This window comes from Oncorhynchus kisutch, linkage group LG5, assembly GCF_002021735.2.
Source record: "Oncorhynchus kisutch isolate 150728-3 linkage group LG5, Okis_V2, whole genome shotgun sequence".
In the NCBI taxonomy this organism is placed as follows: Eukaryota; Metazoa; Chordata; class Actinopteri; order Salmoniformes; family Salmonidae; genus Oncorhynchus; species Oncorhynchus kisutch.
In genome coordinates, this window is record NC_034178.2 from 23,786,129 (window position 1) to 23,814,031 (window position 27,903).

Consider the following 27,903-nt stretch of genomic DNA (forward strand, 5'->3'; position numbering starts at 1 on the left):
AGCTGCTCTGACAGCTGATGCTTAAAGTTAGTGAGGGAGATATGAGTCCAGCTTCAGTGATTTTTGCAATTTTTTTCAAGTCATTGGCAGCAGAGAATTGGAAGGAAAGGCTTTGGGGGTGTCCAGTGAAATATACCTGCTGGAGCGCGTGCTACGGGTGTGTGTTGCTATGGTGACCAGTGAGCTGAGATAAGACGGGGCTTTACCTAGCAATATGAGTCTCCAGCTTCAGTGATTTTTGCAATTCGTTCCAGTCATTGGCAGCAGAGAATTGGAAGGAAAGGCTTTGGGGGTGATCAATGAGATATACCTGCTGAAGCGCGTGCTACGGGTGTGTGTTGCTATGGTGACCAGTAAGCTGAGATAAGACAGGGCTTTACCTAACAAAGACTTATAAATGACCAGTGCCAGTGGGTTTGGTGACGAATATGAAGCGAGGGCCAGCCAACGGGAGCATACAGGTCGCAGTGGTGGGTAGTATATGGGGCTTTGGTGACAAAATGGATGGCACTTTGATAGACTGCATCCAATTTGCTGAGTAGAGTGTTGGAGGCTATTTTGTAAACGACATCGCCAAAGTCAAGGATCGGTAGGATAGTCAGTTTTACGAGGGTATGTTTGGCAACATGAGTGAAGGATTATTTGTTGCAAAATTGGAAGCCGATTCTAGATTTGATTTTGGATTGGAAAGGCTTGATGTGAGTCTGGAAGGAGAGTTTGCAGTCTAACCAGACACCTAGGTATTTGTAGTTGTCCACATATTCAAGTCAGAAACGTCCAGAGTAGTGATGCTAGTCGGGTGGGAGGATGCGGGAAGCAGTGGGTTGAACTTAGTTTTACTTGCATTTAAGAGCAGTTGGAGGCCACGGAAGTAGAGGTGTATGGCATTGAAGCATGTCTGGAGGTTTGTTAACACAGTGTCCAAAGAAGAATACAGTAGTATACAGAATGGCGTCGTCTGCGTAGAGGTGGATCAGAGAATCACCAGCAGCAAGAGCGACATCATTGATGTATACAGAGAAACATTTGGGCCCGAGAATTGAACCCTGTGGCACCCCATAGAGACTTCCAGAGGTCCGCACAACACGCCCTCCGATTTGACACACTGAACTCAGTCTGAACCAGGCGAGGCAGTCATTTAAGAAACTGAGTCTGCCGATAAGAATGCGGTGATTGACAGAGTCGACAGCCTTGGCCAGGTCGATGAAGACGGCTGCACAGTATTGTCTTTTATCGATGGTGTTTAATGATATTGATTTGGACCTTGAGCTTGGCTGAGGTGCACCCATTTCCGACCAGCTCGGAAACGAGATTGCATAGCGGAGAAGGTATGGTGGGATTCGGAATTGTCGGTGATCTGTTTGTTAACTTGGCTTTCGAAGACCTTAGAAAGGCAGGGTAGGATAGATAGTCTGTAACAGTTTGGGTTTAGGGTGTCTCCCCCTTTGAAGAGGGGGATTACCGCGGCAGCTTTCCAATATTTAGGGATCTCAGACGATACGAAAGAGAGGTTGAAGAGGTTAGTAAATTGGGTTTTTAACAATTGCGGCGGATAATTTTAGAAAGAGAGGGTCCAGATTGTCTAGCCCAGCTGATTTGTAGGGGTCCAGATTTTGCAGCTCTTTCAGAACATCAGCTATCTGGATTTGGGTGAAGGAGAAATGGGGGAGGCTTGGGCAAGTTGCTGTGGGGGGTGCAGAGCTGTTGACCGGGGTAGGAGTAGCCAGGTGAAAAGAATGGCCAGCCTGTAGAAAAATTCTTATTGAAATTCTCGATTATTGTAGATTATTCTGTGGTGACAGTGTTTCCTAGCCTCAGTGCAATGGGCAGCTGGGAGGAGGTGCTCTTATTCTCAATGGACTTTACAGTGTCCCAGAATTTATTGTAGTTTATGCTACAGGATGCAAAGTTCTGTTTGAAAAAGCTAGCCTTTGCTTTCCTAACTGCCTGTGTATATTGGTTCATAACTTCCCTGAAAAGTTGCATATCGCGGAGGCTATTTGATGCTAATGCAGTACGCCACAGGATGTTTTTGTGCTGGTCAAGGGCAGTCAGGTCTGGAGTGAACCAAGGGCTATACCTTTTTTTTAATGGGGCATGCTTATTTAAGATGGTGAGGAAAGCACTTCTAAAGAATAACCAGGCATTCTCTACTGATGGAATGAAGTCAATATCCTTCCAGGATACCCGGGCCAGGTCGATTAGAAAGGCCTGCTCGCTGAAGTGTTCTAGGGAGCGTTTGACAGTGATGACGGGTGGTCGTTTGACCGCGGACCCATTATGGACGCATGGAGTGATCGCTGAGATCCTGGTTGAAGATAGCAGGTGTATTTAGAGGGCAGGTTGGTCAGGATGATATCGATGAGTGTGCCCATGTTTACGGATTTAGGGTTGTACCTGGTAGATTCCATGATAATTTGTGTGAGATTGAGGGCATCTAGTTTAGATTGTAGGATGGCCGGGGTGTTAAGCATATCCCAGTTTAGGTCACCTAACAGTACAAACTCTGAAGATAAATGAGGGGCATTTAATTCACATATGGTGTGCAGGGTGCAGCTGGGGGTTTAGGGGGGTCTATAACAAGCTGCAACAGTGAGAGACTTATTTCTGGAAAGGTGGATTTTTAAAAGTAGAAGCTCGTACTTTTTGGGCACAGACCTCTGCAGGCTCTGCAGTAGATTGCAACTCCATCCCCTTTGGCAGTTCTATCTCGGCGGGAAATGTTGTAGTTGGGGATGGAAATTTAAGAATTTTTAATGGCCTTCCTAAGCCAGGATTCAGACACAGCTAGGACATCAGGGTTGGCGGAGTTTGCTAAAGCAGTGAATAAAACAAACTTAGGGATGAGGCTTCTGATGTTAACATGCATGAAACCAAGGCTTTTACGGTTACCAAAGTCAACAAATGATAGCGCCTGGGGAGTAGGTGTAGTACTGGGGGCTACAGGGTCTGGGTTAACCTCTACATCACCAGAGGAACAGAGGAGTACGGCTAAAGGCTATAAGAACTGGTTGTCTAGTGCTTTCGGAACAGAGATTTAAAGGAGCAGATTTCTGGGCATGGTAGAATAGATTCAAGGCATAATGTACTGTACGGACAAGGGTATGGTAGGATGTGAGTACAGTGGAGGTAAACCTATACGTTGGGTGACAATGAGAGAGGTTGTCTCTGGAGGCGTCAGTTATCCTAGGTGAGGTTTCCGCATGAGTGTGGGGTGGGACAAAGGCATTTTGAGCGGGACTGAGGGCTCTACAGTGAATTAAAACAATGAAGATTGCATGGCTGTGTGCTCGATTTTATACACATGTCAGCAACAAAGGTGGCTGAAATAGCTGAATTCACTAATTTGAAGGGGTGTCCACATACTGTTGTATATAGGGTGTATGTAGATGCTGGAGATAACTAATATAAGGTTGAAAAGTTGTGGAGTTGCACTTTAAGGTTTAATCATAGGATGGCTATTTCACCCAATTCCAGGTCACTAAGGGTATACGTCATAACATTTCTACATGCATGCTAATGTGTATAATGTATGAGATGTATCATATAGGCTATGTAGTAGTAGGAATTAAATTGAGAGAAAATCCCATTTTTATTTGAAGCTATCCATTTGAAGTTGCTTGATAGTGTAACTGTCAAGAGTGGTCAGCCAAGCCACTCTATGGGGCGGCAGCGTAGCCTAGTGGTTAGAGCGTTGGACTAGTAACCGGAAGGTTGCAAGTTCAAACCCCTGAGCTGACAAGGTACAAAATCTGTTGTTCTGCCCCTGAACAGGCAGTTAACCCACTGTTCCTAGGCCGTCATTGAAAATAAGAATTTGTTCTTAACTGACTTGCCTAGTTAAATAAAGGTATGCTGGTAGGTTGTTCTAGGAAGTTGAAAATCTATAATAATAACTATGCAGAGTTTCTTCATTTTAGGTTCACTGACTAAATTATTTTCAGCTGTGTTTTGTATTTTTGTTTATTTTATCTTCAACTGCAAATCTAATGACCCACAACCCTGTTTTCCCCAACTTGTTCACAAGTTCGAACAGTGGAATGTGACTTGTAGGCCTAATCTACTCAATTAGGTTGATAGAAATCCTCATTCATTATTTCAAATGTAAGCATCATTTCTATATAGCATACACTTTCTCATTCTGAACATCTAATGCAAGCAGGAAGGTGTGGCTTTAATGACAATGATCAAGAGCAGCTTCTCACCAATTTGACAGCTCCAATGCATCTACACTGCCAAAACATCAGCTATGCGGGTGTTGGCTATCCGGTTAATACTTGATCTGATTGAATCTTCTTTGGCTGCATGTACACATGTATTTTTTCCCACTAATTGTTCTTATGACCAAACGCTGATCTGATTGGTTGAAAAACCAATTAGTGAAAAAAAGATCAGAATTGGGCTGTAATATGCAGCCTTTGAGGTCTTCTAAAAAATGTGCCTGTTTTAATTGAACTTTAAATAACGCTTATCAGTAAAAAATAAGAAAAATGTATGCGAGAGTGTTTTAACTCTGTCAGACAAACCGTTACAAAAACAAAACAGGACAATTTGGAACTGATAAAACTTTTATTTCACTTTAAATTGTCTTTTACATTTTCCTGATAACATGTAGGGTGAAACTAGAACTGTTTTAAAAGACATACAAATCTAGTATTACATCAATAACCAGGGGTTGTTTTTTTTGTGTATTTTTGTTTTAATGCTATTCTAAATTTTCACAACCACGTGCGCGCTAAGCAATATAAACCATCACAGAAGCAAACTTTAGGCAGAATACTGGTCAGTAAAAACAAAGCAATTGGAGATACCAGATATACAGACAGGCTCGGTTCCACATTCACTACTGCATTTTTTAAATTAAGCGTAGAATAACTGCCATTTATTCAGCTAACGGGGAGATTTTTTTCAGTGCATGAAACATTGTCTTCAGCAAGACTGAACCAGATGAATTCAACACCTAAGTGGAATGTTATGGTGATGACAAAGTATTGTGACACTGAGTGAATTCAGCTACTTCTTCAAGTTCCTTGCACTACTCCAGAATCTAACCCATCCACTGACCGCATTCCACTACAATATGTTCTCCTCTGATAGACCCTTAAGTCTGGAGATACACAAAACAAAAGCATCAATGCCATCTCTGACTGACACAATTTACATAAGGGGACTTGCTTACACACTCTTCGTGGGCAAGAGCATGCATTCTCTTACTGCTTCCTTTATGAAATCTAAACTTTTGACTGGTCAGTTTGGACTGTCAGCATAAGGCCTTCAAGAAAGGCTTTAATAACCAATATGTAAAAGTTCAACGTAAAACAGCTTTAAGGTGTTTCTTTGCAAGCAGGTTAACAAAATTTAAGACAGATTTCAAATGTATTTTAAAAGTGTTTACAATTTACAGTTTTGAACCAATGTGCAAGTCACTATTACGCAAAGCAAAAAAGTAACATTCAAGAACAAAATAGTATCATTATACTAATGTCAAACAGCACCTTCTTGTCAACTGTTCTAGTACATACCATTAGGAGAATGCTCCCGTTTGATCAAAAACTGTATAACATCTTGAAGATAGACTCAGCGACATGACGTCGATGCAGAAAGTAAACAGCATAGTGGGTCTATTTCCGCAACTAAGAGCGCTGAAGTGGGAGCTCAACTTTCACTCTGTTTTGGTCTCGTACCTACCACACTAACAATGTGAAGAAAACCTGTGCGCATGCACAGATACTGTGTGACCGTGTAAGACCAAAGTCTTGCTCATCTCAATACCTGCAGTGCTGCAACGTTATTTTGCTGAGTCTACCTTTAATGTTAGGTTCTAATGGAATGTTTTTTTTCTTTTCAGCTGGACATACATTGAATGGCAAAACCTAGGGTCCCTTGTATTCATTTTAGTTCCAGATCCAAAATAAAATTTACAATACACAGCAATATGCATGTTAGTCAGTGTCACAATACAACCTCTTCTACCATTCTCTATGAGGCCACAGCAGAATTGCACTGCTACATACAGTACTGAATTTTAGCGACCAGAACTTGTGATTATGTGGAGAAAAACTAAGCATCACAGTGTTTGTTGAAAATAAACAGACAGTTTAATGACCTTTTTGAATAAAAACCAGCAATCGCCAGTACACTAGCAAAGCAAAAAAGGATACTAAAATGCATATCTTGCTAGGTGAAAGAACATATCTTTATGAAATGTTAGGAGAGAATCAAAGGGGGGGGGGGGGGGTGAATGGCCTTGCCACTCAACCGGGTAAATGTATTTTTCTTTTATCCTCACAAAACAATACTCTGCTTGTTAACAACTGAGCATATCTGAGAAAGGGCACAACTGGTAGGTCAGGTACAATTCATGCTGCTTGTCATACAGAAAGGGAGGGGGCTGGATGGAGCAGGGATGTATGGGCTGTATATGTGTAAAATAAGAGAAAAAAAGAGTGTGGGTGGATTAACAGTGATGTGCAACGCCTTTAGTTCTCCCCTTCGCCGGCATCCCCCTCATCACCCTGGTTTTCTGATGTCCACAGCTGTAGAGGGGGAAAAAAAAAAACATTGGATTCATACACTCGAGGCATTCAGTTCCAAGTCTATCGAACGATAATGCATTTGAATGGCATGACATTGGCAAGGCGCATATTGGCGGTAAGCACTTACAGTGAGATTGTCCCTTAGTAGCTGCATGATCAAGGTGCTGTCTTTGTAAGAGTCCTCGTTCAAGGTGTCAAGTTCGGCGATCGCTTCGTCGAAAGCCTATAGGGAAAATAGGTATATGGAAGGGGGTAAACAAAACATGTTTTATAAGGCCCAGAATACCACAGCATAAAATGCCTCCAAAACACTTTACTAATTGACAAAGCTTGGTACTCCAGATGACAAAGCACCATCACAACAGTCAACAGTCTATTTTTCATTTAAATATTTGGCAAATGCCAACAGCACAAGCACCGGTGTTAACGAGCAGGTTTGTGTAAAAAAGCTGAGCAGGAGGGGCGTGTTTGCACTCCGTATTGATTCGGAGGCCAAAAAGGGCTCCTTCTGTATCACGCAGTCACTGCAGTGTGATGGTGTAACGTGTGTGAGTGTATAACGGTGCCCCACCGCCTTCGCCAAACTGCAGGCCTGCTCGGGGGAGTTGAGGATCTCGTAATAGAAGACGGAAAAGTTGAGAGCGAGGCCCAGCCTGATGGGGTGTGTCGGCTGCATGTCCTTCTTGCTGATGTCAAATGCCTCCTGGTAGGCCTGCTGGGAGTTCTCCACTGTGGCTGTGATGGAGGAGAGAAGGGGCCCAATGAATTAACACCATTCACTCATCATGCTTTTGTTGAAGAGAATTAATGTTTCATTTCACAGAGCATCTCCTGTATAATGGATACTGATTGAACATTGTCTAGATATTATGTACTGTGGACATCAAATCAGGCCAGCGATGATACCACTTAAGCCTTAAAAAGCACTGCAAGCAGCAGATTATAAAAATGTAGGTTTTGCTTATTTCCATGATAATCAGAGGCTGAGGAAAAGTGGCCAATTAACGATTATGGGTTCTTGGCAACAGTGTGACTCGGAAGCTTCCTCACAGAACAGAGATCTACTTACTCTTTTTTGAGTCTCCAGATGCCACCTCGGACAGATATCTGTAGTAGTCACCTTTCATTTTAAGGTAGAACACCTTGCTTTCTGCCTGAGTCGCATTGGCAATGAGGTAATTGTCGAGGAGTGCCTAAAACCAAGAAAAGGGGTTGATTGGGTGTCAGTCAACTCCACTCTTTCAACACACAGGACCAAACAAAAGATTAACCAAAAATAGATGCTCTGCAACCTTGCTTTGGAGTCAAATTCATTCCAGCTCACAATCACGCTAAATGAAAAATGCTTGTTGTGTAAATAGGTCATTTTCCCTGTACAATTTCCACTTCCAACCACATTCCCAAATTGCCTGGACTCTAAATGAATGTAACTCTAGCCCCAGTGTCACGTTATATCACCCCGTCCATAGCATCAAGGGACTCCTTTAAAAGCGATGGGGGCACATAGACTAGCAAGCTCTCGCTTGCATAGACTAGCAAGCTCTCTCACCAGCACATCCTTGCAGATGTCCTGCAGCTCGGCCTCAATCTTCTCGCGGTATTCACGGGCCATCAGCTGCTTCTTCTCGTTGCCCTCGGTCTTCTGCTCGATGCTGGAGATAACGCGCCAGGAGGAGCGACGCGCCCCCACCACATTCTTGTAGGCCACCGACAGCAGGTTGCGCTCCTCGTTGGAGAGCTCGCCGCCCTGCTCCGTCACCGCTTTCATCGCCGCCGCCATGTCGTCATAGCGTTCGGCCTGCTCGGCCAGCTTAGCCTTCTGTACCAGGTCGTTCTTGTCCATGTTGAGGCTGTGAAATGGCACAGAGTTATTGTGGTCATAGTCACACCAAACAACAGTTATTAGTAGTGCTAGAAAGTATGAGGTTACCCATTCTACAATCCTAGTACTGTGGACCCAAGGGGATGAACATTTTGTATCTAGTCGTATACTAACAGACCTGATTAGATGCATCTGGTGTGCTTGTGCTGGGCTAGAACATTAATGTGCACCTCTGTGGGTCCTGAAAAGTTTTATAATGTTCTGATTTTATTAATCCATTTTATCATGTAGCCTACTGAATACTCAGTTATTAGGCGTAATAAAATGCCCAACAATATACGGATATAAAGACAACCCAATAGCATGTCCAGACATGTCCGGGTCAATTTCATTTCAATTCAGTTCAGTTAATTCTGGAAACTGAAAAGCAAGTTCACTTCCATTTAAATGGAACTGACCCAAAACCTGCAAGTGTTCTTCAAATGGAAAATTATTGAGTATTCAATAGGCTACACGATCAAATTGATTAATAAACATCATAAAACCTTTCAGATACCAGTGAGGAACTACTCCCTTACATCCAAACCACAGTGGCTACATTCCATGCACGAGCGTTGCAAAATAAATGTACCAGTCAAAGGTTTGGACACCTACTCATTTGCGGGTTTATCTTGATTTTTTGTGTTTTTACTTTTATCCCTTTTTCGTGGTGTCCAATTGGTAGTTACAGTCTTGTCCGTACGGGAGTTGCAGCGATGAGACTTGGGAGAGGCGAAGGTCGAGACCCAACCAAGTCACACTGCTTCTTGATACAATGCCCGCTTAACCCGGAAGCCAGCCACACCAATGTGTCGGAGGAAACACTACACCTGGCGACCGTGTCAGCGTGCATGCACCCGGCCAGCCACAGGAGTCGCTAGAGCACGATGGAACAAGGACATCCCTGCCAGCCAAACCCTCGCCTAACCCGGATGACGCTGGGCCAATTGTGCGCCACCCCATAAGTCTCCCGTTCGCGGCCGGCTGTAACAGAGCCTGGACTCGAACCAGGATCTCTAGTGGCACAGCTAGCAACTGTGATGCAGTGCCTTCGAACACTGCGCCACTCGGGAGGCCACATTTGTACTATTTTCTACAATTGTAGAATAATAGTGAAGACATCAAAACTATGAAATAACACGTGTTTAACAAATCCAAATATATATTTTTATTTAAGATTCTTCAAAGTAGCCACGCTTTGTCTTGATGACAGCTTTGCACACTCTTGGCATTCTCTCAACCAGCTTCATGAGGTATTCACCTGGAATGCATTTCAATTAGCAGGTGTGCCTTGTTAAAAGTCCATTTGTGGAATTTCTTTCCTCCTTAATACGTTTGAGCCAAGCATTTATGTTGTGACAAGGTAGGGGTGATATACAGAAGATAGCTATTTGGTTAAAGACCAAGTCCATGTTATGGTAAGAACAGCTCATATAAGCAAAGATAAATGACAGTCCATCATTACTTTAAGACAAAGGTCAGTTAATACGGAACATTTCTTCAAGTACAGTCGCAAAAACCCATCATCCATCAAGACCAGAGTTACCTCTGCTGCAGAGGATAAGTTCATTAGAGTTACCAGCTTCAGAAATTGTAGCCCAAATAAATGCTTCACGGAGTTCAAATAACAGACATTTCAAAATCAACTGTTCAGAGGAGACTGCATGAATCAGGCCTTCATGGTTGAATTGCTACTACTAACAGACACCAATAATAAGAGAGCAATGGACAATAGACAGGTGAAAATCTCCTTTGGTCTGAAGAGTCCAAATTAGACATTTTTGGTTCTAACCACCGTGTCGTTCTGAGATGCATGTGCCGATCATCCGTTCACCTACTCTGCGTGGTTCCCACCATGAAGCATGGAGGTGGTGGTGTTATGGTGCTTTGCTGGTGATAATATATATAATTTATTTGGAATTCAAGGTACACTTAACCAGCATGGCAACCACAGCATTCTGCAGTGATATGCCATCCCATCTGGTTTGCGCTTAGTGGGACTATCATTTGTTTTTCAACAGGAAAATGACCGAACACACCTCCAGGCTGTATAAGGGCTATTTGACCGAGAAAGAGAGTGACGGAGTGCTGCATCAGATGACCTGGCCTCCACAATCACCCAACCTCAACCCAACCGAGATGGTTTGGGATGAGTTGGACCGCAGAGTGAAGGAAAAGCAGCCAACAAGTGCTCAGCATATGTGGTAACTCCTTCAAGAATGTTGGAAAAGTATTCCAGGGGAAGCTGGTTGAGAGAATGCCAAGACTGTGCAAAACTGTCATCAAGGCAAAGGGTAGCTACTTTGAATGATCTAAAATATATTTGGATTTGTTTAACACTTTCTTGGTTCCTACAGGATTTAATGTGTTAGTTCATAGTTGATGTCTTCACTATTATTCTACAATGTAGAAAATAATAACAATAAAAAAAATAACAAACCCTTGAATGAGTATGTGTGTCCAAACTTTTGACTGGTAGTGTACATGTTATGCAACCATTTCACCCACGCCGCTCACAGGCCTGAACGAGAGTATGCGTAGTCAAACGATAAAATATAACTTGTCTATTTTTGAGACACTTGACACGCTGGAAGTCCCACCTCTCCCATCTACTCATTGGTTTTCAGGAGCATACAACCATCACGTGGGTATTTGAAAGATGACCGAGGAGAGACTAATCATAGACAACTAAACTCAGAGAGCATCATTGAGGTCATATGAATTTAACATTTTAATTATTCTGCCATTTTCAAAGTCATGCCCCCCCATCCTTGACTTCTCTTAAATAAGTCTATTCAAAACACTGAGGACATGTAATTTCCCCCCCTTGCACTTGGCTGCCATCTGACAATGGCCCATGGCTCCCGAGTGGCACAGCGGTCTAAAACACTGCATCTCAGTGCTAGAGGCATCACTACAGACTCTGGTTCGATCTCGGGCTGTACACAACCAGACGTGATCAGGAGTCCCATAGGGCGGGCACAATTGGCCTAGTGTCGTCCGGGTTAGGCCATCATTGTAAAATAAGAATTTGTTCTTAACGGACTTGCCTAGTTGAACAAAAATACAATTAAAATAGATTGAAACTACACCCTAACCAGTGGTCACCAACCGGTCGCTTTCAGTCGATCGCCAAACATTTCTGTAAAAAAGGTGATAGGTGGTAGGTGCACCCAATTTAGCTGGCCTGAGCGCTGAGCAGGCAAAGAGTTTGCATTTTGAAACATGTGTCTGAAGTTACGGACTCTCGCTCCAGGCAGGCCCGGAGAGTAAATCAAGTGCACTAAAGGCCTAACGCTGGCCAATCGTGTGGCTCAGTTTACCATGTCTGCAGTAATGTAGCAGGAATTTTTTAAAAGCTACAGTAAAGCTGATACTGCGAGATTTTTTTTTTTAAACCATGACGAGAGCTGCTGTTTTTATGAGTGAGTTCATGTAAGTCCTTACTCAGCACTGTCAACTCTTTTTATTCAACACCTTTATAAGCCATAAAATGCATATTCTTCCCACTTCCACTCGTGCTACAACCAGCGCTGCAGCTGTAACGAATGAGTAGGAAAGTGTATCGATAGGCTTGCGTTTTATTAGCGTCTTGGTTCTTTTTTAATATCCAGGAATATTTCACTTTCTCTGTTCACAGCATGAATTTGTGGTGCGTGAGTCGTCATCAGCTAGAAAACGGTGTCCCTTTTTGGTCAGTGTCAGCAGAGGAAAGGGAAAGCGGCAGGACGTTGAGGCAGACCCTCAGTCAGCTGCTCTCTCCCTCCGCTGAGACTGACCATCAGATGCAGGCACCATCAGCCCAGTAAAGTAAAAATAAGCAAATTATTTAAATGTATGCTCAATCAGCTGTGACTCAAAAGTAATACAATGACTTATCTATTACCGCTGTGATCATATAACTCACAGTTTTAAATGAACTTTTTGGGGGGTGGGGGACAATGCATTGGGAGGGCAATTCAAGCAAAGCCAATGTGCGGTGATAACGTATTGGGCCTATAGCCCACTGCACAAATCTCATTGCTACAGTACTGTTTTTAATAGGTTAGTGTTGCATAGACTTAAATGTTTTAAGACACGTTAAAAGAAAATCTGAGCAGTAGATCTCGGGTTGCATTTTGACTCAGAAAGTGATCTTGAGAAGGCTAGTGACACCTGACCTAAACTATATCAAAACTAATTTCACACATAGATGTAGTAATAATAGATGTAGCCTAAAGACCAGATTAGAGTTACAATATTCTGATGGGTGACAATAGTATTAACTGCCTTGTGATTGAAGAGACTACAGCGCAGTGTGGGTAATTGACAAAGGGAAAGGAGCTTCAGTTTACCAAAAAGCAACCTTTTCAAATAATTCTTCATGCAGGCAAACTTTTTGATTTCCTAACCAGAAAAGAGCAGGTTAATGTTTCTAAAACATGTGCATTTGCCAAAACAACTTAAAGGAAAAATCCACCCAATGCCACCCATTCCTTTAATTTACAGTGTGACTGTTACCTAGTCAGTTGAATGTCTGAATGCATTCAACTGAAATGTGTCTTCCGCATCTTACCCAACCCCTCTGAATCAGTTGTGCGGAGGGCTGCCTTAATCTGCATCCACGTCTTCGGCGCCCATACACTCAATTAATATTTGGTAGCAATTGCAGTGGGTTAACTGCCTTGCTCAGGGGCAGAATTACAGATTTTTACCTTGGGAAAATATTTTTTAGCTGGAAAAATTCCAGAAAATGAAGTCATGGCTTTAGAAGCTTCTGCTAGGCTAATTGACATCATTTGAGTCCATTAGAGGTGTACCAGTGGATGCATTTCAAGGCCTACCTTCTAACTCGGTGCCTCTTTGCTTGACATCATGGGAAAATCAAAAGAAATCAGCCAAGAAAAATGGTACACCTCCACAAGTCTGACCTTCCAAATGCCTGAAGGTACCACGCTCATCTGTACAAATAATAGTACGCAAGTATAAACACCATGGTACCAAGCAGCCGTCATACCACTCAGGAAGGCGTTCGGTCTCCAAAAGAGGAACGTACTTTAATGCAAAAAGTGCAAATCAATCCCAGAACGGACCTTGAAGTGCAAAAGGACCTTGAAGATGCTGGAGGAAACAGGTACAAAAGTGTCTATATCCACAGTAAAACGAGTCCTATATCAACATAACCTGAATGGTTGCTCAGCAAGGAAGAAGCCACAGCTCCAAAACCGCCATAAAAAAGCCAGACTTACGATTTGCAATTGCACATGGGGACAAAGATCGTACTTTTTGGAGAAATGTCCTCTGGTCTGATGAAACAAAAATAGAAATGCGTGGCCATAATGACCATCGTTATGTTTGAAGGAAAAAGTGGAAGGCTTGCAAGCCGAAGAACATCATCCCAACCGTGATGCACGAGGGTGGCAGCATCATCTTGTGGGGGTGCTTAGCTGCAGGAGGGACTGGTGCGCCTCACAAAATAGATGGCATCATGAGGGCGGAAAATTATGTGGATATATTGGAAGCAACATCTCAAGACATCAGTCAGGAAGTTAAAGCTTGGTCGCAAATGGGTCTTCCAAATGGACAATGACCCCAAGCATACTTCCAAAGTTGTGGCAAAATGGCTTAAGGACAAAAAAGTCAAGTTATTGGAGTGGCCATCACAAATCCCTGACATCAATCCTATAGAAAATTTGTGGGCAGAAGAGAAAAAGCATATGCGAGCAAGGAGGCCTACAAACCTGACTCAGATACACCCGTTCTGTCAGGAGGAATGTGCAAAAATTCACCCAACTTATTGTGGGAAGCTTGTTGAAGGCTACCCGAAACGTTTGACCCAATTTAAACAATTTAAAGGCAATTGCTACCAAATATTAATTGAGTGTATGTAAACTTCTGACCCACTGGGAATGTGAAGAAATAAATAAAAGATTATATAAATCACTCTACACTATTATTCTGACATTTCACATTCTTAACCTATCTGCGCACGGAACCCGCTAGCGGGCTGAAATTCCACAACATACGGTGATCGCTACATACATAAATAGTCATATTAAACATTCATGAAAATACAAGTGTCTCACATGTATCGAAAGCCTAGAATCATGCTAATCCAACTGCGTTGTCAGATTTAAAAAAGGATTTACTGCGAAAGAATACGATGCAATTATCGGAGCATAGAGCCCCATAAAAAATATTTTAAAAAATTAACCAGAACAGGCGTAACAAAATCACAAACTGCATTAAAATAAATAGTTTACCTTTGACAATCTTCGTCTGTTTGCTATTCCAATGCTCATTGTTACACAAATGAATGATTTTTTGTTTGATAAAATATGTTTTATAGCCTAACACTAAACATTTTGTTAACTGCTTGTGTCGTGAATTCCGTCTCATTCCATTTTCAACAACACATTCCAGGTAAATAACCCACAGAATGTGACTTTTCCAGTCATGTTTGGTTTCACTGCAATCAACTGGTTTGTTTGTAACACAATCAAACCTGATGGGCCATTTCGCGGGATTGAAAGAATTTGAAGACAACAAGTCATGACATCATTGTGCACCAATGATTTGCCCGCTGTTTCGTTGATTGACTGTCTTTTAACGCAATGACCACTGATCGTCTTGAAATCTACTAGCTGGGTAGATAGCCAATGAGCTGAGCTAAACGGCAATACGCCATGTTTATCTGTTGCAAGACCAACCCATGTAGTAAGCTCCAGCGTAAAGCGAGTCATTCGCTATTGAAGTTTCATACCGGAAGGAGCTACACATATTACGCATGCATTGTTTGGTGAACGCGCAGATTCAGCTGTTTATATATCAATCATCGTGGCAACTAAGTCAGGGAAAGCTAAATCTAGATATACAGATGTACACACAATTTTAGAATAAATTGGAAGGTGAGACAGATTGTTGAAGAACGATTCATTTAGCGATTGTGGAGGAATATTTTTTGAACGTGAGAAGACATCGTTTTGGACTGGTAAGTTCTTATCATGCTTAACGCCCTTGTTTGAAATTAAATCAAATCAAATGTATTTATATAGCCCTTCGTACATCAGCTGATATCTCAAAGTGCTGTACAGAAACCCAGCCTAAAACCCCAAACAGCAAGCAATGCAGGTGTAGAAGCAAGAAATTAATAATATAAAATATTATTTGTGATTTTTTAAATTTTATTTATATAAACATGTAATGTCATGAAATGTGAGATGCGTGTGTCTGCCACCCCACCCAAACCCACATGAAATAGTCTATTTGAGGCTGTTGATGAGAGGGCAGGACCACAATGGCCAAAGTGAAATGGAGACAGTAGATACAGCTGGTCTGTCATAATATAAAAGAGACAGTAGATCTAGCAGGTAATAGTAATATAATAATATATTCAACCTTCAACTCTCTATATATATCTGTTTATCATACCTGTTGATACAGGGCTCATATGTGAAACTATTCTAACTGAACATTTTCTTTCACAGTGACACTGACTCCGAATGGGAGTCTTATCTGGTGTCCTGTGTGAATTTAAGTATGCTCTCTCTAATTCTCTCTTTCTCGGGGGACCTGAGCCCTAGGACCATGCGTCAGGAATACCTGGCATGATGACTCCTTGCTGTCCCCAGTCCACCTGGCCTTGCCGCTGTTCCAGTTTCAACTCTTCTGCCTCAACTCTATGGAACCCTAAACTGTTCATTTTTACTCGAGGTGCTGTCCTGTTGCACCCTCTACAACCACTGTGATCGCCACCCGGCACAGCCAGAAGAGGACTGGCCACCCCTCATAGCCTGGTCCCTCTCTAGGTTTTTGCCTCTAGAGTTTTTCCTAGCCACCGTGCTTCTACACTTGTATTGCTTGCTGTTTGGGGTTTTAGGCTGGGGCTATATAAATTGATTTGATTTGATAGAGGACTGAGGGTCTTCCAAATATTGAAAGTGTGTAAATAGTTACCCATGTTATTTTGTAAATATATATATATAAATATATATATATATATATATATATATATAAATATATATATATATATAAAAAAAAAAAAATATATATATATATATATATATATATATATATATATATATATATATATATATATATATATATATATATATATATATATATATATATATATATATATATATATATATAGATAAGGTATACATTTTGAAACAAATAACTATATACAAAATACCAAAATGGTATTCTAACACACCACCCCCCCCCAAAAAAAAATTTGGGGAAAAAAATGATTTTTTAAATGATTTTTTATTTTAAAAAATCATTTTTTCCCCTCATTTTTTTGGGGGGGTGGTGTGTTAGAATACCATTTTGGTATTTTGTATATAGTTATTTGTTTCAAAATGTATACCTTCACCAATTTGGCCACTTGGGTACATTTGGGCTACTTGTGTGGGACACCTGGGTGACTTCATGATAAATGTCTTGTAGTAGCACACTCATTTTGGTTATCATCCTGAAACCTTGCACAAGTACTGTTGCCATCTTATATTTTTCACTGAAATTGTCCCCATCATCCTATCTGAATGTTTGTTTTATCTTGTTAATTTGAAAGATGATACAAAAATAATCTATTGTGTTATATTCTCCTACATTCAATTCACGTTTACACAAACTTCAGAGTGTTTTCTTTCAAATGGTACCAAGAATATGCAATATCCTTGGTTCTGTGCCTGAGCTACAGGCTGTTAGATTTGGGTATGTCTTCAGGCGGAAATTACACAAAGTAGGGGGAGCTGTAAGAGGTTATTAAAATAAAGTAGTGATCCTAACTGGCCTAAGACAGGGAATTTTTACTAGGATTAAATGTCAGGAATTGTGAAAAACTGAGTTTAAGTGTATTTGAATTCTGTAAATTCAAAGAATAGTTCATATAAACTGACCATGCGAATGCCTATTTTTTGTAACATTTTGAATTTTACTAAACAGATAAAGGTACTTACTCATATTTGATTATTTCTCCTTTTATTTAGAAACTTTGTGCAAATTTTCAATTAACAAAATAATATATTAATGCATATAATCTAAAAAGCTAAATAGAAAACATTTCAACTATAGAAAAAAAACAAAAAAAACAGACCAAAATATATAAATATATTAATATTTGGGGGGGGGGGGGCTGTCTGTTTTGCATGTAATTTTGGCATTAATGTGTCACACATCAATTTGCATTTTGTACCTTGGGTTGAGTGTCGAGTTCGACCGATTAATCAGAATGGCCGATTAATTATGGCCGATTTCAGGTTTTCAAAACAACCGGTAATCAGCATTTTTGGACACCGATCATGGCCGATTACATTGCACTTCCACGAGGAGACTGCGTGGCAGGCTGACTACCTGTTATGCGAGTGCAGCAAGGAGCCAAGGTAAAGTGCTAGCTAGCATTAAACGTAACTTATAAAAGACCATCTTAACATAATCACTAGTTAAACTAGTAATATCTTCAACCATGTGTAGTTATCTAGCTTGTCATGCAGTGCCTGTTAATTTATCAGTGAATCATAGCCTACTTCGCCAAACAGGTGATTTAACAAGCGCATTCGCGAAAAAAAGCACTATCGTTGAACTAATGTGGACCTAACCATAAACATGGTCCATAAACACTTTCTTAATACACAAGTATATATTTTTAAACTTGAGTATTTTGTTAATATTGCCTGCTAACATGAATTTATTTAAACTAGGGAAATTGTGCAATAATTGAATAATATAGATTTCTACATTTATTTTGCAACGCAAGCGGGGTAGTCAGCCTGTTAGCACCAACTCACAAAACCCGTTTCTCGACCGTGTAAATTGTGACTGTGTCTTTGCAGATGTAAGTTGTAACGGCAGCTATTCTCTCCTTCCATCTTCGTAATTCTTTGCCATATGGTGTGCCGCAGGCAAAAGCCTCTCGCAACGTCTGAGTCGAGGGTTTGTTTTGAGCACTCAACTGTACTTTTTTGGGTCTCATTCGTAGACTCTCTCCGTACTATTTCACATGATTCTTGAGTAGGTGGTAAAACAGGTTAGTGGTGTTTGAGCCTGTTGCCGGGACCTGCCTGCAGCATATTTTGCAGAGGATGGTTTTCTGGTCCATGTCTGACTTTTCATACCCAAACCATGTCCATTCGACCAAAGTAGTCCCTCTTTCAAGTACGGGCTCCGTGTTACGTTCACTGTCCTCCATGTTTGTTTGTGTTGCAAATTTCCTTCCAATTAATGGAAAACATTGCCGTAAAGAGTGTGATTTGCGACACAACGAAATAAACAAAGCAGCATAATATAGCAGCATAATAGCCGTTTTTCTATCGTCACAGAATATATCTAGTTATATTGCCTAGCCCTAGGGCGAACCTTTCCTTTAAAATTAAGGCATGGGCTCATTTCAAATTATCAAATTTTTGTTGAATATAGCAGCCGAAAATATATAAATTATGTAACTAGTATTGTACATAAATGTAGATTGTTTTTTGGCTATTGCCCAGCCCTACTTAATTTATATTATTTTAAGTAGGGCTGGGCAATAGCCAAAAAACAAATTAAGTAGGGCTGGGCAATAGCCAAAAAACAATCTACATTTTATTAACTTAAGGGTAATTTACGATATACAGTATCAGTCAAAAGTTTGGACACAGCTACTCATTCAAGGGTTTTTCTTTATTTTTACTATTTTCTTCATTGTAGAATAGTGAAGACATCATCAAAACTATAAAATAACACAAAATCGTGTAGTAACTAGGGATGCACGAAATATCGGAAATCGGACGACATTGGCTAAAAATGCCAACAACAATGGCTCAATGTCTAGTTTAACGCCGATGTGCAAAACCGATGCCAAAGCTGACGTGCAAGTAAAATTTTGAGCTACACAGCATTCCTAATCTAGCCCACGTCTGCTGTGTGGATCGAGCAGTAATTTGAAAGAGTAAGAACATTTCAGCGAGACAGCTCAGAGGAGAAATCCATTAACGCCAAGATAATGGAATTCATTGCCCTTGACAATCAACCGCTCTCTGTCGTGGGTGATGTTGGCTTCCGCCGACTGGTCGAGCACCGGTACACACTACCAAGTGCACAATTTTTTAGATGTAATAGCGTCACTGCTAATAGCGTCACTGCTATTAGCTTCACGACTGATATCACAGTGGGTCGTCAAGGATGTCGTACTGAGGAAAGTCGTATTTCATGCTCATGAATGTGCTGGTTGTCATACCGCTGCTGCCATTTCAATGGCACAATGGCACACACTAGCAAGCTCCATTCGAACAACTGACTCGAGAAATAAGCTCATCAACTGCACCTGCAGCGACGTAATACCCTCTGTCATGGCATTGAACCACTGCTCAACAAAACAGCCTACAGGCTGTGTTCAAGCCATTTGGTAGCACTCTCTCAACTGTGTCGCCACCATGCTCGATGCTATGTACACAAGGACCGCTATTTCGATGCAGACTAGAAACACGGTTATTCACCTCAACTTGCTAAATTTCCACATGATTTATGACAAGATTTAGTTGAGGTTTTAGTGAATGATTTGACCCAAATAGAATGCTTTTAGTTTTAGAAATATTTAGGGCTAACTTATTCCTCGCCACCCACTCAAACTAACTGTAGCTCTTTGTTGAGTGTTGCAGTCATATCAGTCGCTGTAATAGCTGACGTGTATCATGTCAAGTCATCCGCATACATAGAAACTCTGGCCGTAGTCAGTGGCATGTCGTTAGTAAAAATGTTTAAAAAAACAAGGGGCCTAAAAACAGCTACCGTGAGGAATTCCTGATCCTAACTGGATTATATTTGATAGGCTTCCATTAAAGAACACCCTCTGTGGTCTGTTAGACAAGTAACTCTTTGTCCACATTATAGCAGGGGGTGTAAAGCCATAACACATACATTAACGTGATCAATAACGTCAAAAGCTGCACTGACGTGCACAATCATTTTATCATAGATTTCTCAGTCAAATCAGTCATTTGTGTAAGTGCTGTGCTTGTTGAGTGTCCTTCTCTATAAGCATGCTGAAATTCTGTTGTCAATTTGTTTACTGTAAAGTAGCATTGTATCGGGTCAAAAACTAAATCCAGAGGTTTACTACGGGTTGGTAACTGGCTGATTGGTTGGCTATTTGAGCCAGTAAAAAGGGGCTTTAATACTATCCTAGGGTAGCGGAATGACTTTAGCTTCCCTCCAGGCCTGAGGGCACACACTCTCTAGTAGGCTTAAATTGAAGATGTGGCAAATAGGAGTGGCATTATCGTCAGTAATTTTCCATCTAGATTGTCAGACCTTGGTGGCTTGTCATTGTTGATAGACAACAATAATTCTCACCTCTTCCACTGACTTTACGGAATTCAAAAGTACAATTATTGTCTTTCATAATATGGTCCGATATACTTGGATGTGTAGTATCAGCGTTTGTTGCTCTCATGTCATCCCTAAGTTTGTTTATCTTGCCAATGAAAGTCATTAAAGCAGTTTGCAATATCAGTGGGCTTCGCGATTCAATAAATGGAGCCGAGTTGCCCCCCCCCCCCCCCCAAAAAAAAATTTGTTTAACTTCTTGGGGGCAGTATTTCACGTCCGGATGAAATGCATCCCCAAATTCAACTGCCTTCTACTCATCACCAGAAGATAAGATATGTATATTATTAGTAGATCAGGCGAAACCCAGAGGACAAACCATTCAGATTTGTTTTTTCCTGAGGCCACTCTTTCAATGGGTTTTCATTGGGAATCCAGATTTCTAAAGGGACCTTCTTGCAATTCCTATCGCTTCCACTGGATGTCAACAGTCTTTAGAAATTGGTTTAGGTAATTCCTTTGTGTAATGAAGAAGTACGGCCATCTTGAACGAGGGTTACTTGAAGTGTACCAGAAAGCATGCTTCAGTTTGTTTTCTTCCTGTATTGAACACAGATCATCCCGTCTTCAATTTGATTGATTATTTATGTTAAAAAATACCTAAAGTTGTATTACAAAAGTAGATTGAAATGTTTTGGCAAAGTTTACAGGTAACTTTTGAGATATTTTGTAGTCACGTTGAGCAAGTTGGAACCGGTGTTTTTCTGGATCAAACGTGCCAAATAAATAGACATTTTGGATATATATCGACGGAATTAGTCGAACAAAAGGACCATTTGTGATGTTTATGGGACATATTGGAGTGCCAACAAAAGAAGCTCGTCAAAGGCATGAATTATATATTTTTTTGTGCGTTTTGCAGGGTTGAAATATGGTTTCTCTTTGTTTACGGGGTGCTATTAGCCAATGATATTAGGCCACTCTTGGCCATGATTACTGACACCTGTGTCTTTTGACACTATAGAAACGAGTCATCCCGCAGTGTTTGTGATTAAACCCTGATGAAGACAGCTTGGCTGGTTATACATTTTTTGCATCTGAGCTCCTAGAGTCTCTCTTTAATTTTCAAGTTTTCTACTCCGCTAGCCAGCACCTCGGCTAAATAGGTGTGGGTTTCTTTTTCTTCTAGATTGTAAGGCAGGTCCTCACCAGACATCACGGTCAACAACGTCGCCTACGGGCACGAACCCACCGTCGCTGGACCAGACAGTACTGGCAAAAAGTGTTCATCACTGACGAGTCGCAGTTGTCTCACCAGAGGTGATGGTCAGATTTGCGTTTATCGTCGAAGGAATGAGCATTACACAGAGGCCTGTACTCTGGAGCGGGATCGATTTGGAGGTGGAGGGTCCGCCATGGTCTGGGGCGGTGTGTCACAGCATCATCGAACAAAGCTTGTTGTCATTGCAGGCAATCTCAACTCTGCGTTACAGGGAAGACATCCTCCTCCCTCATGTGGTACCCTTCCTGCAGGCTCAACCTGACATGACCCTCCAGCATGACAATGCCACCAGCCATACTGTTCGTTCTGTGCGTGATTTCCTGCAAGACAGGAATGTCAGTGTTCTGCCATGGCCAGCGAAGAGCCCGGATCTCAATCCCATAGAGCACGTCTGGAACCTGTTGGATCGGAGGGTGAGGGCTATAGCCATTCCCCCTAGAAATGTCCGGGAACATGCAGGTGCCTTGGTGCAAGAGGGGGGTAACATCTCACAGCAAGAACTGGCCAATGAGTCCATGAGGAGATTGGCCATCTCCATGAGATGCACTGCAGTATTTAATGCAGCTTGTGGCCACACCAGATACTGACTGTTACTTTAGATTTTTAATTATTTAATTAATTAAATAATTTATTATGTTATTTAATTTCTGTTAATCAAATGTCTGTGGAACTTGTTCTGTTTATGTCGCAGTTGTTGAATCTTATGTTCATACAAATATTTACACATGTTAAGTTTGCTGAAAATAAAAACAGTTGACAGTGAGAACGTTTCTTTTTTACATTATCACGCATTTCACACATTATTCAGATACTGACTGTTAGCACATGGTGGTCTATAGCAGCTTCCCATAAGAATGGGCTTTAGGTGAGGCAGATGAACTTGTAGCCATATTACGTCAACAGTATTTAACATTAGATCCTCCCTAAGCTTTACAGGAATGTGGTTCTGAATATAGACAGCAACACCGCTGTCTTTTCGGTAGATGTTATAACCATGTAGTGCTACCACTATCATCAAATGTATTATCTAAGTGAGTTTCAGAGATAGAATATGAATGGCATCTGTTACAGATTAATTCTAAATTAATTCTAAATAAATCATCAACAGTGTCACCAGCAAAGCACCCCCGCAGCAGCACCTCCATGCTTCACGGTGGTAACCACACATGCGGAGATCATCCGTTCATCTACTCTGTGTCTCACAAACCCACAGCAGTTGGAACCAAAAATCTCACATTTGGACTCAGATCAGATCAAAAGGACAGATTTCCACCGGTGTAATGTCCGTTACTCGTGTTTTTTGACCCAAGCAAGTCTCTTCTTCTTATTGGTTTCCTTTAGTAGTGGTTTCTTCGCAGCAATTTGACCATTAAGGCCTGATTCATGCAGACTCCTCTGAACAGTTGATGTTGAGATGTGTCTGTTACTTGAACTCTGTGAAGCATTTATTTGAGCTACAATCTCTGAGGCTGGTAACTCCAATGAACTTATCCTCTGCAGCAGAGGTAACTTCGGGTCTTCTTTTCCTATGGCGGTCCTCATGAAAGCCTGTTTCATCATAGCGCTTTTGATGGTTTTTGCAATTGTACTTGAAGAAACTTCCAAAGTTCTTGTCTTAAAGGAGAGAAAGAAGTGATCTCATCTTTGTTGTTGGGAGTGGCAAGGCGGAGGGCTTGCTGTATGTGTGTAAATGGGAAGGTGCACAGCACACAAGGAGCCAAGACACAAAACGACAACATGAGAACAACAAACACACTCAAAAAAAGTGGTTCTTGTGATACAGGCATTGATTGAATTAATTTGATATATTGACATACAGGCCATCATTGTAAATAATAATTTGTTTTTAACTGACTTGCCTAGCTAAATAAAGGTCAATTAAAAATATTTTATGTACCTTTGAACACTTTCAGCATTTTTTGAGAGGAAAGGAACCCCTTTCTCTGGGCCAGTAACACAAATGTAATGTTATAAGGAAAATCTTGTCCACACCGGAACATCTAAATAATGCTGACATAGGACAATATAAGATCAGCTTGGTAAATGTTAGGTATTATCCATTATGATTGGCCACAACTAAACAAACTCCAATATTGTGGTTCTGATAATCTATCTTGAAAACACAACATTCTTAGAAATGTCGATTTGTCCCCATTGGGGCTCTAGAAAGTTTAAGCCATAATCAGCAGACTTTCTTCTTCTAAACAACCATTATAGGAAATTAACCATATAACTTTTACGTGAAACCCAGCTCTAGACGCAAGGCATGTTTTCAAAGGACATACATCCATCCCTAAGAAATAACGTGCAGTAGTGACAACGCAGCAGGTGATCTTAGCTTTATTGTTTAACCAATGTATTATTATTATGGCCATGTATAGTTAGTTACACGGCTCGTGGCCATGTCATCTCAAGTCAATTTCGACTGTGATAAGGTCAGATTTGCTCACAATGGCTGTGTCACTTGCGCCAGTTGAGATCAGTTTATTTATTTTAAAAAATAAAACTGGTATACTATGACAGTATGGTATCCTACATTACCAAGGCTGTGTCTTAAATGTCACTGTGTTTTACTATCGCTACAATTTCCTCCAACATAACCATCTTTCGATCGTTAGCAAATACTCGCTAACTAGTTATGATCACGGATGTCAAATTTAACGTCCATGGCGGAAATACTGCACCATTGCGCTATAAAATCGGTAGCCAACCTAATCGTTAAAGCGCTAGCTTGCTAGATTCCAGTTCGGCATTGAAGATGGAGAGCTAGTAACGCCCTCCCTGTCGCATTCCCTTGCGGAATTTTAATATGAAAGCTGCCGTTAGCAAACCAGCTAACGTTATCTAGCAACAGTTATAGTAATTGAATGCTACCAATGAGTTGGATATACGAAAATATCATTTAATTCGTAGCTATTAAGCACCTGTGTCATCGCAAAAACCTGTGCATTCACTTGTAAAATTAGCTGGAGATAGCGTCAAGTTAGCATTAGCTTGTTAGCGCTAGTAAGGTAGCTCCTGTAAGTCTTGATTTCACGACGACCAGGCAGGGAACATTAGCCTTGCAAAAAAAAAAAACTGTCTTCTGTGGATATATACATCAGCATTACGGTACCATTTTGGATTTGGATTCATATTTCCCAGGGCAGATCTGAGATCTCCCCTACGTGGTTTACAATAACCTAATTCCTAGCTAGCTTGTGAGCTCTAGCTCGCTATTCAATCACACGTCTCGGCCTAAATCCTTGTACCCAGCCCCAAACCACAATAGGCACCTTCCGCCACAGATAGCGATTGTAGACATTGTTGGGTTATTATGAACCCACAATTACCAATCTTACCCAGGAGATAATAATATATTCGAACTTTTATGCAAGTGAACTCACATTTAGCTTGTATTTTGAATCCTGCTTTTTCTCTAAACGATGGAAGTACCAAGCTGTCCTCCGTTCGCTGCTCGGGATTTTCAGGGCAGTACCACTTCCGCCTGCACTAACACTTCCGCTTCCTCTAAACTCCACCCCTGCCCCCGCCAGTATCTATGGTAAAAGCACTCCGGGGTTTCCTAAGCATTCTGCAGGGTAGTTGACGTCATAAAGAGTATGCGAGCCACTATGCGATGACGTAAGTGGTCACCATAGTTACTGTCTCCAAGCGATTGCTTACAGTCCGATGTAAAGTGTAAATCATAGAACACAGATGTTGAGACAGGATAGTCTGGCTGTACTGTTTATGTAAAGTTGCAGGAGCGCCACAATACTTTTGAGCTAATATTATTTAAGAGGAACAGGAGCTCAAGCAGTAGAACATTTGCCAGTAATCAGCTCCTGTGAGCTCCTGTCCAGGTCAAGCACTGATCATGTCTTGTGAAATGACTGCTTGCATGAATATGATTGCATGCATATGATTAAAAATATATATTGCTACCATAATACTAACAACACTGCTCTTAGAAAAAATACTACTCTGAGAAAAAGTTATTCTGGCAGAAGAACCCGTTATGGGACTTGGTAGAATAACCCTTTCACCTGCACATTTTTTTTTACATAGAGAATGTTCTAAGAACCCCCTCGGATGAAAAGAGTTCCATGTATACTGAACAAAATTACAAAGGCAATGTCTAAAGTGTTGGTACCATGTTCCATGAGCTGAAATAAAAGATCTCTGAAATGTTCCACATGGACAAAAAGCATATTTCTCTAAAATGTGTGCACAAATTTGTTTACATCCCTGAAAATTTCTCATTTTCCAAGTTAATCCATCGACTTGACAGTTGTGGCATATCAAGAAGCTGATTAAACAGCTTGATCATTCCACAGGTGTAAGTTGTGCTGGGGACAATAAAAGGCCACTCTAAAATGTGCAGTTTTGTCACACAAAACAATTCCACAGGTGTCTCATGTTTTGAGGGAGCGTGCAATTGGCATGCTGACTGTAGGAATGTCCACAATATCTGTTGCCAGAGAGTTTAATATTAATTTCTCTACCATAAGCTGCCTCCAACGTCGTTTTAGATCATTTGGCAGTACGTCCAACCGGCCTTACAACCACAGACCTTGTGTAACCACGCCAGCCCAGGACTTTCTCATCCGGCTTCTTCACCTACGGGATCGTCTGAGACCGACCACGCGGACAGCTGATGAAACTGAGGAGTATTCTGTCTGTAATAAAACCCTTTTAAGGGGGAAAACTCCTAGCTCCCCAGTTTCGTTTTAGGTTACATACTAGCATAAAGCATGCTCTTTCACTACCGCCACTAGAAATTGTGTTTGACCAAGGCGTTATTACTGCTGAATTTTGGTCACTAACTGAAGAGTGCGTCTGCCTGCACTGCAGCTCAAGGCAGTACTACAAATGCCCAAAGAGAAGTTCAGAAACAAGCAGAACCCCATCTTGAACTTTAATTAAGCACCCCTGAAGTGGTGTCATCAGATTGCATCATATTCAGGTTTATTATTCAAGCAAGAACACCAAATAAATTACTGTTGGTATTAATGAATTATGGATAAATGTATGCATTTATGTAAAAAATTAAATAAGAAAAATGAGAGAGACGGAGAAATAAAACAAAAGGAATTCTAGGCCTCTCTTAATCATTCACAGGAGTCAAGAATAGTACGTCTCAAGTCATGGGTACAAATGTTTAACACCAGTGTTTGCAATGCACTCGTATCCATGACCTACTAGATGGCCAAGCTGCGAAGTCAAAATTGTCTACAGTGGCTTGCGAAACTATTCACCCGCCTTGGTATTTTTCCTATTTGGCTGCTTTACAAACAGGATTTTTTTTTGGGGGGGGGGTGTATCATTTGATTTACACAACATGCCTATCACAATGAAGATGCTAAATATATTTTATTGTGAAACAAACAAGAAACAACACAAAAAAAAAACAGAAAACGTGCGTAATTATTCACCCCCCCCAAAGAATACTTTGTAGAGCCACCTTTTGCAGAAATTACAGCTGCAAGTCTCTTGGGGAATGTCTCTATAAGCTTGGCACATCTAGTCACTGTGATTTTAGCCCATTCTTCAAGGCGAAAATGCTCCAGTTCCTTAAAGTTGGATGGGTTCTGCTGGTGTACAGCAATCTTTAAGTCTTACCATAGATTCTCAATTGGATTGAGGTCTGGGCTTTGACTAGCAAATTCCAATATATTTAAATGTTTCCTATTAAACCACTCGAGTGTTACTTTAGCAGTATGCTTTGGATCATAGTCCTGCTGGAAGGTGAACCTCCGTTCCAATCTAACATTTCTGGAAGAGTGAAACAGGTTTCCCTCAAGAATTTCCCTGTATTTCTTTCTTTTAAACCTCTCTAGGATAGGGTCTAGTTTCTTGAATTTCTGCCTGACTGACGTGCCCAAAGTAAACTGCCTATTACTTAGGCCCAGAAACCAGGATATGCATATAATTGATAACATTGGATTGAAAACACG

At 41.1% G+C, this 27,903-nt stretch overlaps 1 protein-coding gene across 2 annotated transcripts; it reads right to left on the reverse strand.

The window, feature by feature from the left end:
• Positions 1 to 4,555: 4,555 nt before the first annotated feature.
• Positions 4,556 to 25,531, reverse strand: LOC109890786 (14-3-3 protein beta/alpha-1-like). 2 transcript variants are annotated; one of them, XM_020482816.2, is made up of 6 exons: positions 25,351 to 25,531; positions 8,086 to 8,386; positions 7,606 to 7,729; positions 7,108 to 7,271; positions 6,664 to 6,759; positions 4,556 to 6,536 (listed from the first exon to the last, which is right to left on the reverse strand). In XM_020482816.2, exons 2-6 carry the CDS (start codon positions 8,377 to 8,379, stop codon positions 6,480 to 6,482), a joined length of 735 nt encoding a protein of 244 aa, XP_020338405.1. In that variant the 5' UTR covers positions 8,380 to 8,386; positions 25,351 to 25,531; the 3' UTR covers positions 4,556 to 6,479. The 2 variants fall into 2 exon arrangements, 1 of the variants encoding a protein (XP_020338405.1); XR_004209983.1 differs by having other exon boundaries at positions 6,664 to 7,271; positions 25,351 to 25,482.
• Between the last annotated feature and the right edge of the window lie 2,372 nt (positions 25,532 to 27,903).